Raw genomic sequence first — 20,708 nt, 5'->3', positions numbered from 1 at the left:
AGAGAAAAAGGTAGGGACTAAGGGGATCCCCTTACCTTAATCCTCTAGATGGACTAAAGCTCTCACTAATATCACCATTAATGCCTACCGTATAGGTGACCGAACAGACACAATGCATGATAAGAACTAACCAATCCTGATGGAAACCCATCTTAGACAACATTCCGACCAAGAAATCCCACTCCACCCGATCATAGGCCTTACTAAGGTCAAGCTTGAGGGCAAAATTCCCCTATTTTCCTTTTTCCCTCATTTTTAGAGAGCGAATAACCTCATAGGCAATAAGGGTATTATCAGACATTTGCCTTCCCGGGATAAAAGTACCTTGGGCTTCATCGATACAGGAACCTAACAAAGGGCTCATGCGAACAACAATAGCTGTAGCAATGATCTTATAAAGCACGTTACATAAACTGATAGGACCGAACTGTGAAAGATCCTTAGGCTTATCAACTTTAGGAATAAGAACAATATGTGTCTTATTAAGATCACCCATCTCCCTTCTACCATTCAAGAACTCCATACAAAAACTGGCAACCTCATCCCCAATAATATGCCAATATCGTTGGAAAAACAAAGTCGAAAAACCATCAGGCCCAGGGGCCTTCAAAGGCGCCATAGATTTTACTGCTAGCCAAATGTCCTCCTTTGTGCATGGTTGTAGGAGCTTATCATTCATGTTCCTAGAAATTTGTTTTTCTACCAGCCCAAGTACTCGATCGTCACCTTCCACATCCGAAGCTGTAAAGAGGTTTTCAAAATACTTCATGGCAATTCTCAACATCTTCTCTGTACCCGTGACCCACTGGCCCGAATCATCCTCCAACCCATGAATTCGGTTGCGGTTGTGGCGAGCCATTGTCACCCTATGAAAAAAGGAAGTGTTCCTATCACCATACTGAATCCAATTAAGATGAGCACGTTGAGCCCAATACATCTCCTCTTTATCAGCTTCAAAATTCAACCCTAGTTGCACTTCCAAAATTTCGCTCAATATTTCATCAGTGGGGTCCTTTTCCACCAGCACAGCGAGTCGTTTTTCCAAATCCAACTTATGACCCTTTTGTTCATGAAATCGTGACCGACTCCATTTTTGGAACAACTATCCAAGATGTATTAGCTTAACCTGCAGATCACCATGGCAACCATCCCACCCCCTCTGAACAACCTCCTCAAAAGCATCATCCAAGCACCATTTAGCTTCAAAACGGAAGGGAAAATTCGATCGGTTAACTTGTTGACATACTCTGCCCCTAGTATTCAACAATAGCAGACAGTGATCAGAGAAAGCATGATTCAAATGTTCCAAAGAAAAATCCAGAAAAAGAGACAACAAACATGGATTAGCAACGCCTCTATCCAGACGTTCCCGCAGATTTGAAGATGAAAACCGCCTCCGTTCCCATGTAAACCATCTACCAGAATAACCAACATCATAAAGTGAACAATCCTCCAAAGTTGATCGAAACTTAGTCATTTGATGCGCCGACTTAAGGCGCCCACCTCTTTTCTCAAACGAACTTAATATTTCATTAAAATCGCCAATAACCACCCATGGTAAAGTCTGATCATGACCCAATTGATGTAATAGATCCCACGAAGCTCACCTATAGCGTACATCAGGGCATCCATAAAAACCGGTAAACCTCCATTCCACCCCGTTATCAGGATCAAGGATTATCGCATCCACATGAGAAGATGAGTAACTTCTAATCGAAACAAGGTCATTACCATTCCATCCCAACGACAAACCACCCTTCGAACCCATTGCCCCAATATCAAGTCCATTGTAATATCCACACTTCAAACGCACCATCTCCATTCTTTTTAAGCTAAGCTTTGTTTCAATAAGAAATAAAATTAGGGGATTCAAGGCCCGTAATTTATTACGGAACCTATTAACCGTTCGAGGCCTCCCCAATCCATGGACGTTAGCAACTTCATGGCACCCGGCTGCTCTGCCCAACAGAGCCAAGCCGATAAGTCATTTTCTGCAATATCAGAAGTCCTACGCTGTCGCTTTTTCCCCTCCTTAGCATAAATCGGATCATTTTCAACATTTAACATCAAATCCATAGGTTCTTGACCCACCATCAACCCATTACTTGGCCGAAACTCCCCATTTGATCCTAACCAATTCCTGTCATCCCCTCCAACCTCCTGAAGCCACCGACTGGGAAGAACTGTTCGCCTTCTCGCCACTGCCCGAATGGATAAGTCCCAGCCAAAAACTATATTCTCTAGAGCCATTCTAGTCCGGATCGGACAGAAACTCTCCCCATGCCCAAGTTTCCCGCAAATAAAACAAAAGAGACTTAATTTCTTGTACTGAAAATGAGCATAAAAGATCCTGTCAGAGCCAACCATAACTTTCTTCCTTCGTTTTAAAGGACAAGTCACTTTTAACTGGACTCGAATGCGCATAAAAGAATGAGAACTACCCAAGCGGTCGGACAAATCATATTCCAGAAATTTGCCCAAAAAATCTTCAAACTGCCTAGCCATTGTCTCTGACACCAGCCCTAGAGGGAGATCATGGACTTGGATCCAAAACTCAAAAAAAATTAGAGGGACCGATGAGGGATTCTCGCCAGTCTTGATCCTGTGCAGTAAAAGCAGATGGTTATTAAAAAACCAAGGCGTACCCGCAAGTACTCTTTGAATATCCACCTCGTGAAAGAATTGAAAAATGAATCTTCTTTCTCCCAGATCTGAAATACAGATGCCTCTAATCGGATGCCAAAGATCAGCCATAGTATTACGAAGCGAGGGGAAGTGAACAATACTATCCGTCAAACAGCAGCCCACCAAACAGAGATGCAGATTCTGATCAACAACCGCCTCATCCTCCTCAAAAGCTTCTTCTTCCTCATCCGTCAGCGCCAGATTCGCCAAATCATTTTCCATAACCCCACAAAACAAAACCAGCACACAGTCCACTAAGAGCCCCCCAAAAGCAAAATTGTAGCCGAAAACCCCGAAACCGAAAAGAAGAGAGACGTGCCAATGCGGCAGACGAAAAACGTACCAAAAGCGGCAGACTTGTTATAAAATTACGAAATATCCCTTTTTAAAATTATAATAATATTATTATGATAACACTTTTGTCTTTCATAATTTTATATCATATTTAAATAAAAAATTAAAAAATGATGAATTCAAAGATCAAACAAATGTTTAATAATATCAAAATACAAGTTTATTACCACTCCATTTATATTCATTATTTGATAAATTTTAAAATAAAGGGTAAACTATACTATTAATCACCCTAAAATAGGGGTCACTCTTAGTTTGGTCACCCTATTTTTTTTTTAAATTTAGCTACCCAAAAAAGAAATTGATCAAATTGGTCACTCTGCCGTTAAATGGTATCGAAAGACTAACGGTGCATTTGTACGAAAAAGAATCTGAAGCGACCAAAATAGGAACTACCCCTATTTAGTGTGATTGGCGAGGATAGTTTACCCTAATTTTAGAGTGACTAAAGTGGAAATACACAATTAGTCTTCCACTACCATTTAAGAGTGACCAATTTGATCAATCTCTATTTTGGGTGACCAAATTAATAAAAGAAATTTGAGTGACCAAAATAAGAATGATCCACATCTAGAGTCACTAGCAGGGTAATTTACCCAAAAAGAAAATTAAATCGTTTTCTTGCATTTGACGGGATGTCAAGATTGTAAACTGCAAACTCAAAAAAAAAAAAAAAAAAGGGAACTTTGAGCTGGTTTGGGTGACTGTACTTAATTACGAAACCAAATTACCCTACCCCTCTAAATATTTTATTTTTCCGATAAAAATAAAATAAAATAAAATATTATAATATTGTTATGCTATAAAATAAAAACCCAAAGTTTCTCTCCGTCAAAGCAAGATCCATTGTCATTAGCTTTTTTTTTTCTCTCTCGATAAAGGAAAAGAAAAGGTTTGAATTCATGAACCAGAGGAAGCTTCTTCTCAATGAGAGAGTCGAGGTAGTGCTACTCTTCTTTTTATTGATTCTTTTCAATAATCTTGTTTTTTCTTCACCTCTTATTATTCTGTTTGGTTTCTGAGTGAAGAAAATCGAGGGAAATTTGTTTCAAACTTGACATTAGTCTTTGTTTTTTTTTGTTTTTTTAAATAATTACTGATCCACCTGTGAGTTGGCAAATTCTGTTCATCCTGCATTTTCCCGGAAGCCAAACAGGAGACTTAAATGTTCTTTATTTCGAAAATTTTGTTCTCTTACTGAATATTGAAAAATTACATGTCTTTCAGTTGATCCGTTAATAGAAGCTTCGAATTGTCTTGTTTCACTGCTTTCATTTGATTTTTGAAGAAATTAAGGTTTCAAATTTGAAATTAATTTTCCCGCATTTTCCGAGTAACCACGCGGAAGCGTATTTTATCTGGCAAATTGGTGATTCCAAAATCATTTGTAACTCTCTTGTTAGATAAGGTTAAATTCGCATTAATTTCCTTCTGGGTAAGATGTCTGAGACTTGATTTGTAAACATAAATAACAGTTTCTTTCTTTTTATAAATAAAAAAACCGAAATCTTTTGAACTCCGGAAATCTTATTTTCTGGAGGCCAATGCCTTGATTATTTAATTACTTTGGATATAGAGAAGTTCCAAAACTCAATTTTGATACCGAACTTGTTGTTAGCTTGGTCATGCAAGTTCTTCACAGTTTTCAAGTCAAACTCTTTTATTTATTTATTTTTTTGGTACCTTTTCCTATGAAGAAAGAGGATGCACCCAAGCTCCCCTATAAGCACAACATTGAGAAGGTCCTGATGTATGCAATCTTCCCCTTATTTTACGCAATGGGCTATCTGTAAATGAATATTTTGAGTTTTTAGTAATGTTTTCTTCATGTAGTGTTGCATTTATTTGATTACCTGCTGTATTGATACGAGTTTCATCGTGGACTGTTTTTAGGTTCGCCAATTTGAGGAAGGGTTGCGGGGGTCGTGGCACCCTGGGGTGGTTGTTGGAGTTTCGCATTTATCCCGATCAATTGAATATGATGAGCTCTTGTATGAAACAGGTGATTCAAAGCTTATTGAGTCCATCCCCGTGACAGAGGCAGTTGAAGGTCTTCATACCCGTCGCCATGTTCCATCAACCTATCGAGGGTATATACGACCTCTTCCTCCCTCATCTCAACCTCATTCTAATCAAAATCTGGGTTTTGGGGTTTGTGTTGATGCATTGTTTGAAGATGCATGGTGGGAAGGGGTTATTTTGGATAATGATGATAATGCATCTGAGCGGTCTGTGTATTTTCCTGATGAGGATGATGAGTGCAAATTCAGTGCGAGTCAATTACGTGTAGCTCATGAGTGGGATGAGTTTCTGGGCATTTGGAGAGACCGAGGTATATGGGTATTGGTGGAGCTAGCAAAAGAGCTTGAAGGTGATGTTCCCTTGGCTTGTTGTGTAAAGAAAGTTTGGTCCTCCCTACGTTTAAATTATGGGTTTGGAAAGATGATATCTGAGTGGACTTGTGGTGTTCGGACTGTTTGGAGGACCTACTTCCTGGAAGTTGTTCAGGAGATTGCAGTTGGGTCTAGCCGGCGAAATCTTGCTAATCGCAAAATCTTGGCCTGGATGGTGGGAAAGAGAAATAAAAAATCAAAGGATCCTGGGAAGACAAATTCCTATTTATCTGACATTTCTGCACAAGCAGGTAGCTGCACTGATTTCAAGGCTGTTGGGTCATGTCGAAAAGGAGAGGGAAAAGGCCCTCTTGGTAAGCACAAAGGAAGGAGACGATCTGTAATGTCAAAACTGAAACATGAGGAGCTACCTAAAATGAATCCATCTACTAGAAAAAGTTCTGTGGCAGATAAATCATGCGGAGAAAAGCAAGTAATGGAGGAGTCTGGTAAACTTGATTCTGGAATAGACAAGCAAAAGTCTCCTATACTTAGTGAGAATGAGGGTAATCAACTCTCTGTTGACTGCTCAAGAGGAAATAAAAATATTTCTTTTTCTGTCTCTGATGTTCAAGACAATCAATCAATTTACAGGACTTTCACTAAGCATGGGCAGATTGATGGTAATCATACTGTCATTTTCCCTGACTGTAGCAAAGTGCAGGCGAGCATGCAATCATTCTTCTCTGTTATTCCTAAGAAGAGAAGATCTTCACTAATTAGAAAAAGGTTTTCAAAGAATCATCAGGGGCCTAATTCAAAGGTTAAAAATCCATCAAAGGTGAAGAAGGGAAATAACAAGGCTTCTTTCCTTGTTTATAAAAATGATTCAGTGTTGAGGAGAAGGTTTTCAAAGAAAACTAAGCAAGCTGATGCAAAAGTTGAAGGCAACCCTAAGAAAGAAGAGAAAGGCGTAGATGTCATAAACAAAGATGATGCTTTACCTGATGGTCATCATTGTTTAAGTCTTCCTGTTGATAATTGTGGAAAAAAGTTCAGGCTTAAAGACATGGTGTCTCGTTCTCGGAGGCGCAAGAGGAAGCGGCGATGTTGCGGTTCCCGACTGTGTGATACAATATGTAGTGTCTGTCACTACGGAGGAGATCTTATGGTTTGTGGTTACTGCCCATGCTCATATCATTTAAGTTGCATTAACCTCAAGGTTTGTTCTCATTCCTGCATCATGAACCTATTTAATTACATGTCTTGTTTTTCTATTGTTAATTTTATTGCTTATAAAATTTGTTTATAGTTGCCACAATTAAATGGGGCATAAATTTTGATTTGTTTTGGATGCTTGAATTCACATGCCAATGCTAGATTTTTGGTGTTTTATGTAATATAAAATCTGTTAGCTAGAAAGGAGCTATGACTATTATATGACCTGGGATTTCCTTTATTCTAGGAAGATTATGTTCAGTTAAATCATTAGGGTGGTAGAAGAAAAAGAAAGCTTCAAGTAGAAACTTGATTTCATGCTAGGAAAACAAATCTGAAAAAGAACTAATAGGAGTGGTAAAATTAATTTAGGGGTTACATGGTGACGTATGCTTATTTATTTATTTATTTTTGTGCGAGGTAAGAGGATATCTGACTAACTAATTAACCTTGGTTTTCTTAAGCACTGTTTTGATATCCTCCTACCTCACACAAAAATAAACAAATAAACAAACTTCACCATGTAACCCCTAAATTAATTTTACCACTCCTATTTGTTAAATCAAGGTTAATTAGTTAGTCTGAGCAACTAACTAATAAACCCTAAAACCCTAAACCCAAGGGCAGGGAATAGAAAGAATACTTGCTTCTTTAATATAGTAGTGGGTAAAACCGAAACTACTTTTGATTACATCCATAAGCATGCTTTTTATAGCAAAAATCCCTGATAAGACTAAACCCTAGCTCTTAATTAAGGGTTTGATAAAGCATTGAAAATTTTAAATGCATGGAAAAAGTAAATTTTGAACATTTATTTTTTTAATGTTTTTGATCATTCAGATCAATTTTTACTTAACAGAAAATTTTCAACAAAAAATTGCGGAATGTGATAAGTCGGTGAGAGCTACTTATCACTTACCACAGAATATGTGAAGTCAAAATTTTTATTTTCCTAAATTTGAATTCAATTATCTTTTTTTGGGCTATAGAAGATGAGATATTTAAATTACCACTTTTTTTAATCCAGATGTATTCAAAATCATGTAAAATATGATGTTAATAAGATTAAAATTGTGAAATTAATAATTTTCATAATTTGAGATTTTATAATTTTCAAACAATATAAAGATATCCAATTCTTAAGTTTTAGTAATATACTAAACAATGTTGATAATTTAAATTCAGTGCTTATATATTTAGTATTTAGTTTTCAGCATTTAATTTTTAAGATTATAAAACAACACATAAGTTAAAGATAGTCATGGTAATCCAAAATAAAATAAAGAAAATAGCCCCAAAAGCATAAACCCCTTTTAACAAAAATATGGTATATGGTGAAGTGTCATGTTGTGTATTTTCGATGCAATCACATTGGCTCAACCCTTATACTAAACAATGTTGATAATTCAAATTCAGTAATTATCTCTTTAGTAGTTAGTTTTCAGCATTTAATTTTTAAGATTATAAAACAACACATAAGTTAAAGATAGTCATGGTAATCCAAAATAAAATAAAGAAAATAGCCCCCAAAAGCATAAACCCCTTTTAACAAAAATATGGTATATGGTGAAGTGTCATGCTGTGTATTTTCGATGCTATCACATTGGCTCAACCCCTACCCCCTGTTCTCCAACTCTTCTAGAAAGACATTTGGCTCCTGAAGCGGTAAGGATGAATTACCATTAAGTTTTCTTCATGTTTTGCTTCTTAATCTGTTCTTTTTTTTTTGAGTTAAAGTGTGTACGTGATAAATTATATTATGAAGGTATTGATTGGTGGTTAATTTTGATTGATATTTGCTCATCTATTTTTTTCAGGATATACCTAATGAAAAGTGGTTTTGTCCATCTTGCTGTTGTGGACTATGTTGCATGAGAGATTGCAAGGATGATAGTGAACATTTTACAAAAGCTTGTCTCCAATGCACCCGCCAATGTGAGTTAGATTCATGGGAAGTTTGTGATTCAATCTCCTTGTATTTTATATATTTTCTTTTTTTCTTTGTAGATCATGTTGCTTGCCTAAGTGAAGTTCAGCATATGTCTTCTACAGACTACCTATTTGGGAGTTTTTGTAGTGAGGCTTGTTATAAGGTATAATTCCTTTATTGTGTCTAAGCTCATTTAAGGCTGTGATTGCATAACTTTGAGGACTTTGTTTTATCCTTGTCCTGGGTCCTATAGTTGTCTCTTTCTCGTTTTCATGCTGTAGGTGGTTTATTCAATTGAGTTTGTTTTGGTTCGTGAATTCCAGAATTGAAGGGTCTTAATCTTGCTGAATATGATTGTCTGCTTATTGAGAACATTGGATTGAGATTTTTTGACTTTCCAACTTGGTTATGATATATGGCAACATATATACTCTTTTCAGTTATGTGCTCAACTTCATCAACTTTTGGGAATTTCAAATCCCACTACTGTTGATGGCTTAAGCTGGACACTGATGAGATCGTTGAAAAATGTGTATGGATTTCCTGATATGTTGAAAACTCACACCTGGATTAAGCTATCAGATGTACTAAGGGTTATCCATGAGTGTTTCGAACCTGTCAAGGATCCTCATACCAAGAGAGATCTGGTCAGAGATGTTGTTTTCAATTCAGGGTAAGGTTTCTCTTCAATTTTTAGTTTTCAGATGACTAAATAAATTCTTAGTTGGAAGACTTTTTTTTAAAAAAAAATTTATATTAAAAAATCCTTAAGATCATTGGTGAATGATATGAGAACTTACATCACTCTCTTATCCAGTCGGTGGCCTCTTCTTCTTGCATTGAGCATTGGGCATCTTGTGTTATCATCATATAGTTGTCATGATTGGTTTTCTGTATATTATCACAGTTTGCTGCATGTTGCTTTACTATTGCTAGATCAAAATTTTGCTTTACCAATATTTTCTTCATGTTATTCATGCCAAAGTGTATTGATGGTCACAAGAGATGAGCGCTATGCTCTAATGTGTATCTCTGCCTCAACTTTGGCAGTCAATCACCTTAGCTAGGCCCTGTTTGACATTCACATTGTTAAACCGGAAATTTTCATTTATCCTTTCTTTTACCCTTGAAACATGGTTTAAATCTGATATGAGCTTCATCAGCATTTTCCTGGACTTAATGTTTGGAGGGATAATGAGTAGTTGAATTGTGACTCCGTTTGTTTGTTCCTTTTTTTGTTTTCTTTTGATTTTATGTTGATGTTTCCTAGCAGGTCAATCTGCTGGGTTGAAGACCTTGGGTTGCCAGTGATTGTTAGCCTGTTCGTTTATAGTGCTTTTCTTTAAAAATGATGCTTCTGGAGTTAGGTTAATACAATTGCCTTAATAGATTGGATAATTCTTCTTTTGAGTTGCTTTCTGTTCATTTTTGTTGGACATGATTAAAACTTTCTATGTTGAAATAAAGTCTTTATAAATGTATGATATATATAATATATAGTCCTTATTTAAAATATGCAATTCATGATTTCTGTTCATTATTAGATGCCTTAAAGCTTTGTACAGCAAATTTGGCTTTTCCTCCTTTGGTTAAATTCCTTTTAATCTGGGGGCAGAAAGGAATTCTGTTACTTACTGATTTGTAAAAGTTGGATCTAACATGAACTTCTAGTACTGCTATTTATCCTCTTTTACTTTCATATTCACTGGTGCAGGTCCAAACTTAAACGAGTAGATTTTCGTGGATTCTTTGCCATGGTTCTCCATAATGGTCATGAAATTTTATCAATAGCCACAGTGAGGTGCCTGATTTCCTCTTTTTTCCCTTTTTTGAGGGTTGTGGAATTTGCTTACCATCAGCTTCATTTTCTTTTATATTTGATTTTCAGGATACATGGACTAAAGGTTGCAGAGATGCCGTTAATTGCTACACCTTTCCAATATCGTCGGCAGGGTATGTGTCGACTTCTTTTCAAGGAGTTGGAGAAGGTAGTTTCTTTGGTTGCCTCTTCCTCGTCTCTTCTTTGCATGGAAAAGGGGATTTCTTTTTTAAATTTTTAATAGACTATGAATGTACATATTTCTATTTGCAGCTGCTTGTTCAAATGGGCATTGAGAGATTAGTCTTGCCTGCAATACCTCAGCTTAGAGAAACATGGGAAAAGTCCTTTGGTTTCTTGGAAATGCCCCTTTCAGAAAGGCTGCAATTTTTGGGCTATCCTTTTTTGGCCTTTCAGGGGACTATAATGTTGCAGAAATTCCTTAGGAACTCTATTGTTAATAAGGAGATGAGAGGTACCAAGTCTGACAAACAACTATATGCTTCAGTATTTATTACTCTGTCCTGATTTTCTTTCTTGTAGATTTTTCTGGAAAATCTTCTGATTTTGGAGGAAATGCATCAAATATCTTTAAGGTTATCTTTTATTGTCCCTTCTTTGCCATTAATATTTTAAGATTTATTCCACGGTTCTTAAACCGACAACCATTTTATATAAGCACTTTGTTCTGGATCTTGCTAAGTTTATGTCTCTGCTTTTTTTGCGCGTGTGTATCTACGGACAGAAATCATATTTTTTTTTTGAAATTCATACAAATAATTTTGGACAAAGGTTGTTGGTTTGTAAATCCGTTGTATTTCTCTGCCTGTAATTTCAGTTTTTTTTACACTGCATCTTTGTTTTTGGATAACTAAAAAAATTTGGACTATTTCTTGATTTTGTGTGTAATCATTATGCAGGGACCATGCTAATTTTCCTCCATTGTTCCAATTTTATCAGATGTTCCTGAGGGGACAAACATTTATCAAGTTCAGTGTTAACGTTGGTTTTCTAGTTGTCTCAATTTTGCCAATACAATCTTTTTTTAAAACAATAGTTTTTATTTTAATCTTGTTTTAACCTTGTAGAAGCACACGCAAGGGTCTGATAGCGAGGACAAGTTCTATGGCTTGCTGTATAAGCGCAGGCTGAAATTAGAAGTTATAGGGAAAGAAAACTTGGCCAACAATTGTGGTGGACGTACACGACTTTCTAAGAAATTGTGCAAGCAGAGACGAATACTGGCTGGGAGAGATTGAAATACTGATGAATTGAAGTAATTAAAAACTCACAGGTCAGCATCTATCTATACTGTTTTTAGGGGAATGCAATTCAATGAATTATTTTGTTGACTGTCATCATTCCTGTGGCAGTAAAATAGCAGATCTAACCAGTGGATATTGGTCACCCTTTTTGTTTATGTGACTAATGGTACAATTCTCACCATATCTTGAATTTTTCAATCACTAGCTCCTTGACTTGCTTGAGACAGAACTCTTACCTTATGTTTATGAGAACTCAGATTAAAAGATTTTTGAATGCGACCTTTTAATTGTAGGAATATTGATCTATATATTCATTTATCTGCTTTTCCTTTTCTTATATGAACTGCAACATCTTGGTACTTTGCTAGTTGCTGTAATAGTTTCTGTCTGCATGTTGTTTTATTGAAGTTAAGAAAAGATTCTGTTGCCAAATTGGAATTAGATATCCAGAAGTGTTTTCTTAGTCATAAAGGTACAACTTTCTTTGCTACTTTTACTTTTTGCCTAATTTTTCTTGCATTTCCGTAGTATTTTATTAATAAAACCATTAATTGTTTCATCTCATATTTTTACTTTTCCTTGAACTAAATTACTATCAGAATAAATATTTAGATATAGATATGGAAGCAATTTGTTTTTTGGACTTACTAATGTACTCTCTAGCATAGCATATCATGGAAAGTTCGATCCAAGTTTTCAAAGGTGTTAAAAATTGAAGTTGATTTTCATAAAGATCAAGTGTCGAGAAGTAATATGTCCTTAATTAGATTATATGAAGTTTGTCCAATATTTGTAAATTTGAGAAAAACAATTTTTACGTAAAAATAGGAAAAGGATTGATTAGATTTTCTTAATATTTCTTTAGAAAACCACCTTATGATTATAAACCTAATCAATTCTTACAGTTTTAATGCTTTAAATAAAATGTGATTTCTTTTTTTCATGGATTTTTCATTGTTTGAATTTCAAAAGTAAAAGTAGGCTTTAGTTGTTTTGATGGGAAACAATAATGCCTAAACTTCAATTGCTAGGGATTACTATTAGAATTTTTAGAGTTGACATGGGATCTTGATTGATCAACTATTTTGGACGAGTTGAGTTCTATTTTTATTTTTATTTTTATTTCAAATTTTTATCTTTTTAAGGGCTATTTCACTTGCTTGTCAAATCTATTAACTATTTTTGGTTAGTCTAATTTTGATTGTTTCTTGTTGAAGTACATAATGAAAATAAATTGAGGTAGAAATGCAACTTCTTTTTCCCGTTAAAGAATTAGAAATGTCTTTTTACTATTATTTAATAAAATACATGATTTTAGTTTTTGGATTACGTGATCATACTTGAATTAGTTTTTTTTTTTCCATCGTTTTAAATAAAATCCACCCTTGTTTTTGCTGTTTTATCTTATTGCAAACAATGTTTCAAGGGCATGAGGTGCAGTTCAGGTGCTTGAGTCCTTATATTGCTTAAGGTGCAAGATGTAAAAAAGGTATTGCTTGAGTGAAATAAGGTGCAATATGCACATGTGCATGCTTTTGTATGTGCTTTTGTGTATCTGCATAAAATAAGCTTAAGATGGTAACACTAAAGAGTTGTCCAATTTATCCTACAAAATATGCAAACTCTTCTATTTCTTTTGTTGGTTGATATGCATGATTTTCTTATAATTTTCTGTTTGTTGTTGAATACTTGAATCTTGAGAAGTAGAGTTTTGACAGTATCCTTTTCTTACTAGTAAAGATGCATCTAATAAAATGTTGAAAACAAAAGAAATTATGGTAGACTTCAATTAGGCAAGCTTCTCAATCGATGCCTAACTCCTTACAGAAAACGTGTGCCTACGCTTGATTACATATGCCTAACTCAAAAGGTTTCAGGTGCTTTTGGTTTTTGGTACTAAAGAAAAATGTTAAGGACTAAGTGCTCGCCTTTACAACACTAGCAAAAATAGGAAAACATAAAGTGACAAGAATGGTTATCATAATCTTGGTTGAGATAAGTCTTATTGTCTCATGGGTCTTTCATTTGGTAAAATAATTTTGCCTTATCCAATAGCATGTTTGGGTTTATCCCATAATCAAAGACCAAGTCAAGTTACTCTATGTACATTGTCATGTTTTCTTCTCACATCAAGATATTTAACAAGAGAGTTCTTTTTGGGTTGTTGGATTTTGATGAGGTTGTGAACTACTTTTCTCTTAGATTTGATTGCTTTGAAAACCTATTGTGACTTTGTGAGGTTTAAGGGTTTTAACTTCTTCTATCAATTAGCCTTTAAAGAACCTTGATTCTCATATTGGCTCTCTTTTGTAATTTAGCTTGCTCCTTAAAACCTCAACAATTTGGGCATTGATTACCAAATCCCTACAACTAACCATCATTGAGGCTAATAACAGTATAACAACTCGAACTAGGCAAAAGATAGAGTTAAACTGATTGATCGAGAAAAGGATGAGTATTTGTATGATCTTGGTGAGGATGGTAGATTAATGGCTTTAAAAGATAAATATAGTGAGTGGTTGATTATTAACTAATGATCATTCAAATTGAGAAAGCAAGATACTAGGTTCAACAATTGGTGCCATCAAGGAACAAAAAGAACCATTAGAGCAGACTTGAGCAGGTTGAGTTTATGTCCCACTCTTTGGACTAACCGTCTAGCTATTGCCAAAAGGCACCATGCTAGTTTTCAAGAAATGGTGAATAGGAGGGTCAAGGTTGACTTTATGAAAGATATGCTCTCTTAGATGTGGTTGAACATTTTGTATAGAAAGCGCAATACAAGTATTAGATAATAAGGTAGTCTTAATCACTTGGTTTTGATATTGTTTAGCTACTCTTTAAGATTGAAAAGGCTTTGTTGGTTGCTAGGAAGCTAGTTGGAGTTGACAAGTTAAAATTTGGTGGATTGGCATGAAGAATGATCTAAAGGAAGGTGGCAGTCCTTTCTAGTCAATAATTTGTAGGATGGTAAGAAGAAGCCTAAGGACCCTAAAAAAATCTAAGTGCTTTTATTGCATCAAGGTTGACATTTTAAGAAGACTTGCCTAGAATTCTTAGCTGCCATGGGCAAGACTGGTAAGGACCTTCAGATTGAAATTGGTTTAGTGAAAGATTTAAGAGACAATTAGGTCATTGATTCAGGAGCTATTAATTATGCTTGTATTTCTCTACAAGGGTTCAAGGAAACAAGAAGTTTGCATGATAAGAGCCTCCCATTGAGGATTGATGATAGGAGCTTGGTGCTTGTAGTGGTATGAGATAACCATTTCCCTTTTGATGAATTTAGACACTTTTATTAAAAGATTATTTTTATTTTCCTAGCTTTAGGAGGAATTTGATATCTGTTGCATGCTTAGATGAAAGGAATAAAAAATAATCTGTATTTCATCAAACCAAATATGTACCCTGCTTAATATGAAAATTGTGGATAGCTTTTAGAAATTTAAAACTTCTCAATTTTAAGATATTAATCAAGAAAGGATCATGAGATTGTTTAAAGACGGTCTTTTGGAAAATTTGAGGATATATCTGTTCCCATTGAGAATCTTCTCTAGTGGGTAAATTGACTAAAAGGTCTTTTAGAGTCGAAGGTATGAATGTTGATGAATTCCTAGAACTAGTGCACCTTGATTTATGCAGAGGATACAAAATTATTTTACCTTTATAGATGATCGCTCATAGTATGGATGTGTACCTAATGTATTACAAAAGTGAAACCATTAATATATACAGTGTTTAATGTAGAAATGAAGAAGCAATGTAAATCCACAAAAGCACTAATGTGATTGGTTTGGAGAGTGCTTATTGGTTGAGTTCGTAGGACATCTCATAACTAATGAGATTCTACTTCAATTGATCGCATTAGTAACTCCAGAACATAACAATGTAGTGGAGAGAAGAAATTAGGCCTTGGTGGACATGGTTCGATCAATGTTAAGTTAGCGTCGGAAATTATGCACATTTGTAGGGTATTTGCAAGGAATAAGGGGTGAATTATTTTATAATTGGAAGGACAAAAAGTAGTTTATGCATGCAAATTTCTTATAGGAGAGTTGTATGAATTACTTTAAACTTCTTAGTAAAATTGAGAATTTATTGGGAAATACATTAAATTTGTAGGTTTTGATATCTGATCTCATGTTGAGTGTAAGATCTGAAAATGATCAAAATTGTTTGTGAGCTTTGATGCAATGGTTGAAGATCTCATTTTGTAGGAGTTAAGGATTATTGTGAAACTAATTTTTGTAAAGTGAATTAAGATACCTATGGATATATGCGACTAGATGCATTAACTCCTTAATGTAAATGATGTTTTCCATTTCTCAAGGAAATTAAGTACTTAAAGTTCGTTATTGGCATATTTTTTTATTTCAAGTTGGGGAGATGATGGTTTTTAAGCCCAAATTTTTAGAGGCAAAAATCGTCTTATCTAGCTTAAGGCTCATATGGTTGATTGAATATTTTTGGTTTAGGTATCATGAGAAAAAGTTGACTTCATCAACAAGACACGCGACTCATCTTTTAGAGGGGAGTTGGTGCTAGTATGTCACTGTTTTGAAAACGGAAAAGGGTTTGGGTTTGAGAATAGAAATTTGCCATCAAGAATGTGTGGCTTTGATACCATGTTCTTGGGAAAAAGTCTACTAATGTGGTAGTCTCATGCCTTTATATAAGAACGTTAAGTAGTGCACGTGACAATATACTTCTTAACCTGAATATTTGACGTACATGCATTCATCAACAATTTTGTTATTAAGGAAGATATATTCTTATGCTAAGTGGTAATGCTTTAAAACCAATTCTATATTAAACTAGCGCTTCGTTTGGTTAGCAATATATTTAATTTCACTCGGTAATTTTTAGCCATTCACATGATATGTTTCCAGCAAAGATTCTCTATTAGTTTTTACTTATTTTGAAGAGGTTTTGTTTCTTTTTAATTGGAGTTTTCCTAATTTTAAGTTTGAATATTTGTACCAATTATTCTTTATGTAATGAAAAACTGTTTTAATACTTAAGTTTTTCCTTGTTAATATATTAAATAACCAAACGAAGCATATGTGATAAAGCATCATCTTTAAAATCATTAATGATGTAAAATTGCTAGTGATTTTATATCATTGGTGATAATTTACTTGTAGGGCAATTGATACCCATCCTTTGTTCGATCATTTGTTTTTCTAATCCAAATCATGATATGTTCAAGTACAATTTCTAAAAGAAGTTGAGTGCTTATCACGGGAAATGGGTTTTTTAGTAGTAATACTCGGTCTTTGACATATTGGGTTTGGAACAGGTAAATGATGCATTATGTTGAGCAGTCCAGATTCATTCTTAAGTGACTCGAGGTATTTGGACTTGATTGATTGAACAAAAAAGAGTATGCTTCTTGCAAATTTTGCTGGTGTATTTTGTGAGTCTAATGGCCATATTATTTGGGTCTTTTTATCCATGATTATTGACTTAAAGGGTGGACTTCTAATCGTTACTTTCAAAACAGGTGGTTTGAGAACTCTATGCTAGAGGTTGGGTTGGTTGTTTCGGGTTTCATTATAAATGGTCTATGTTTGCAACCATTGCTATCAACCTGGCTGTAAGTGAGTTTTGATAAAGGAAAACTCAATGGCCAAAGGACGAGGAATACTATGCTTCATGCCTTCGTTCATTCTATGTGAACCTTACATGGAGTTTGTGTATGGTTGGTTGCCTAAAGCATTCAAGTAGTTTGATATTAAAGCTTTCAAGAATTATGCTTACATAGTTTTTCTTGAAACCATAATGTGAATTTCCGAGTAAATTTGTACAGAATTGTGTTGGATATGAAATCCGAGTTTGATGTAACACCTTGAATTTTCTTTAAGAAGGCAACGCAACAGGTGAGGGCCTCCCAAGAAAGGTATAGATAGTCTTCTCATATATAACCCTTTGAAGGTCTAGTTTCTATGCTTAACTATTTCATAAAACCTTTCCCACAAGCATCGATGTAGACACTAGAGTGCTCTCCGGAGCAACAACTCCAAGGCCCCTTGGATCTTGCCCGCCCTTGTGGAACAAGGAACCACCTCAATGTCCAAGGACATCAATACCTATAACGGAAAATGTTGTCTGCACTTATTTCACGATCTTTCATTTTGATGCTAGATCGGATCATATTGTGTGGAGAGAGGGATCAATTTAGTCGTTTATTTTGAATGGTGCATTATTATTTAATTTGTTTCATAAGCAGTGGAAAGAAGATTTTACAGTATCTTTTAACCTGATATATGTGATATATGCTGATGTAACTTAATTTTTTGGTTCATTAAAAATGCTAATGCAAATGGTATTTGGAAACGTTATTATGTTACGGATCTCGTACGGGAAGGAGGAAAGTATTTGGGGATTCCAAGTTAGGCTGCTGATGTTTTGTTTTTTCATTTTTCGGTTGAGCATGTGTTTTGGGTATGAAACGTGGCATCAAAATTGATTTTTTATCCTGTAGACTTTCCCTTGAGAGATGCTAGCGTCGGGGTAGGTTCTAACCAAGATGGAATCTTTTTTTGTAAAAAGTAGAGGTTCTTTTATATTTGATCCAAAGAAAAATGCTTTTTTTTGTATGTTCGGTTATTCTTGACCATTGTTATCAATTATTGGAATCTTTAGAAATTGTAGCTTTGTATACTTCCTCTGAAGTTATGCATAAATATAACTCGATTCATTTTTAAAAAGAAATCCTAGTATGATACCATCAACGTCAAGCAATTAAACAAAACGTCACACGTGAGCTACAACCACGATTATCTTAATTATCCCAATCATTAATTAAGCACCGAGCAACTCAGCATCAAATTCACGAATCATATATGTATTTAAGTTCATTTCTCATGTATAAGAAAAACATCCATTTAAACTCCACGTTCTTTTACAACTGAATTTAGTTTTTTTTTTAAATTTTAGGAATTAAGTTTTGGTATTTTGTAGATATTCAAAATTCATGTCTATATGGAAATATCATTAATTTTTTTTTGTTAATTTTATTGGTGAGATAGTTTAAAATAAATAAAAAATACTTCAAAAAAAAATAAAAAAAATCACATGTAAAAAAAGTAATAAGTATGAATCTAATAGAAAAATACTAATGATTTAAAAACTAAGGGTGAGTTTGGATGGGCGATTGGGTGCGGTGCGGTGCGTTTAGCTTACTTTTTGTCTCACGCTATAGTATCGCTACAATATCTAATTTCACCGCTACCATTTTTTTTACACTAATCGTAGGTAAACGCACTGTCCATCCAGATTCACCCTAAGACTAAACTCATTAAAATAAAAGCACTGGAATTTAATTTAAAATTTATGGAGGTTACAAAAGCTTTGAGCTTATTTTAACCAAAAGGTTTTCACAATTTGAAAATGTCCAAACGTTTTGTATGCCCATAGGTTTTCTTAAGTAAGGTTTGATCTTTCAAATTTGAATTTAAACCATCAAAACTTAAAATATGGCAGGTTTGTCAAATTTTTATGCACAAATTGTTCAAAACATTTTGCAATAAAAATTATCAGTAAAATAAAATTTCACCTTTAAAATTTTATTTGCCAAAACGATTTTTAATAAAAATTTTGAATTTAAAAATTTATAATCCTTTTGTATACTTCATATGTATAAACAACTTAGTCATTCAAGAATACATCTTGATATCTCAAAAGCATAATACTATCAAAGTCAAACAACTAAACGGATGGCCCTGCTTCAATTCATGCTTCTATCACAATATTAAATCATTTTAGTCATCAATTAATCACAGAATAATTGAACCTGAATAATTGAACATCAAAAGCACTAACCGTACATTTATTCAAGTTCATTTCTTATGCACAAGGGAAACATTCATTTTCGTTTAAAACAATTTTCATTTAACTGTAAATCGATAAAGCTCAAAATTTTTAAAAAATACTTCAAATATTAGTAGACGACCACAATGGACACTAAATAAACATTAAGCTTATAAAAGTTTTGGATCTATTGGTTCAATAAACTAAACTTAATAATTTTAATATTAAATATAATGGTTACTTCTGTCTGCGAAGGTGTTGGGTCTGACGATTCCTCTGTGGAAGCACCAAGAAAGTTCGATTTAAGGATAAAGTCGAGGGCTCTGATAGAGATTCGCTAGTGGATCAGACTACCATATCTTCAGTCTCTTGGAAAGATTTGCTTGTAGGCAATTCAAACCCAGATTTAAGGAGATCAGTTGCTCCTTTTGGTGCTGATGTAGATGAAGATTTAGATCTGTTGGAAGGGGATATCAAGAAATTGTTTGTTAATGGTATCTTTTTCATTGAATTTTCTGAAAGGATTCAATAGATTCTGATTAAAGATATGGGCACTACAGTTGTTTTAAAGCTCATGGGACATAATATAAGATAGTCGTCATTGCAAAACAAAATCAATAGCCTTTGGAAACCTGCTTTACCATTTCAATTAATGGACATAGAAAACGGGTACTTTTTGACCAAGTTTCAAAGCAAGAGTGATTCAGATAAAGTGCCCTTTAAAGGCCATTGGATTATTTATGGACAATATCTAACGGTGCAACCTTGGACGATGAGTTTTAACCTTGCACAACTATTTTCGAGTGTGGTCATGGTGTGGATCAAGCTTCCCGATTTACTAGGTTATATGTATAAAATGAAGATCTTACTAGAAATTGGGGGAATATTTGGGTAGGTTGCAAAACTGGATATGAACACTGATAGTAGGGGGAGAGGGCGTTTTGCTCGTATGGCCATATACGTAAGTTTGGACAAGCCTTTAGTTTTCCAAGTTTTGATTAACAACATTTTAGAGAGAGTGGAATATGAATTTTTACTGATGGTTTGTTTTGGATGTGGTAGATATGGGCATACGAAAGAGCTTGCTCGAATTGAATACTCGAGACTAATGTTGGGACGTAGGCTTCATCGTCTGTTTCAATGTCGGTGAATTCAATGATGGTTGATGAGCGTTCGGGTGAGACAAGGGGGTCATATGGGCCGTAGATGCTTGTGGAGCGAAGCCCACGACGTAAAATGAAGGACAGTAGGATGGTTGGTGTCAGAAATCTAGTGAGTAAATCTGAAGGATC

General features: G+C 34.7%; 1 protein-coding gene and 1 non-coding gene across 24 annotated transcripts; one reads left to right on the top strand and one right to left on the bottom strand.

Annotated features, from left to right (window-relative positions):
- The first annotated feature begins 3,824 nt into the window (after positions 1-3,824).
- Positions 3,825-17,940, top strand: LOC107914438 (uncharacterized). Of its 23 annotated transcripts, none has more exons than XR_005919195.1 (15): positions 3,825-3,980; positions 4,933-6,594; positions 8,408-8,525; positions 8,598-8,683; positions 8,961-9,193; positions 10,235-10,321; positions 10,409-10,508; positions 10,613-10,814; positions 10,883-10,935; positions 11,428-11,633; positions 11,713-11,770; positions 12,018-12,076; positions 13,031-13,093; positions 16,904-16,955; positions 17,108-17,940. XR_005919195.1 is itself a non-coding variant. In XM_041102121.1 (11 exons), exons 1-10 carry the CDS (start codon positions 3,942-3,944, stop codon positions 11,596-11,598), a joined length of 2,751 nt encoding a protein of 916 aa, XP_040958055.1. In that variant the 5' UTR covers positions 3,825-3,941; the 3' UTR covers positions 11,599-11,633; positions 17,108-17,940. The 23 variants fall into 23 exon arrangements, 1 of the variants encoding a protein (XP_040958055.1); XR_005919192.1 differs by having other exon boundaries at positions 16,904-17,020; XR_005919193.1 differs by having other exon boundaries at positions 12,013-12,076.
- LOC121222684 (U6 spliceosomal RNA) lies at positions 11,215-11,315 on the bottom strand. The gene has a single exon (XR_005920044.1). It is a non-coding gene; the product is annotated as a U6 spliceosomal RNA (small nuclear RNA).
- Positions 17,941-20,708: the final 2,768 nt, after the last annotated feature.

The sequence above is a fragment of the Gossypium hirsutum genome, chromosome D10 (assembly GCF_007990345.1).
Source record: "Gossypium hirsutum isolate 1008001.06 chromosome D10, Gossypium_hirsutum_v2.1, whole genome shotgun sequence".
Classification (NCBI taxonomy): Eukaryota; Viridiplantae; Streptophyta; class Magnoliopsida; order Malvales; family Malvaceae; genus Gossypium; species Gossypium hirsutum.
The sequence above is the reverse complement of the archived record's forward strand: the minus strand, read 5'-3'. Positions and strand labels throughout refer to the sequence as shown.

Excerpts from the sequence above, each read along its gene's own strand:
- LOC107914438 (XM_041102121.1), top strand. The coding sequence starts at position 3,942 with ATGAACCAGAGGAAGCTTCTTCTCAATGAGAGAGTCGAG. Across the intron at positions 9,194-10,234 it reads GATGTTGTTTTCAATTCAGG|GTCCAAACTTAAACGAGTAG; the intron begins GTAAGGTTTCTC and ends TCACTGGTGCAG. Across the intron at positions 10,322-10,408 it reads TTATCAATAGCCACAGTGAG|GATACATGGACTAAAGGTTG; the intron begins GTGCCTGATTTC and ends TTTGATTTTCAG.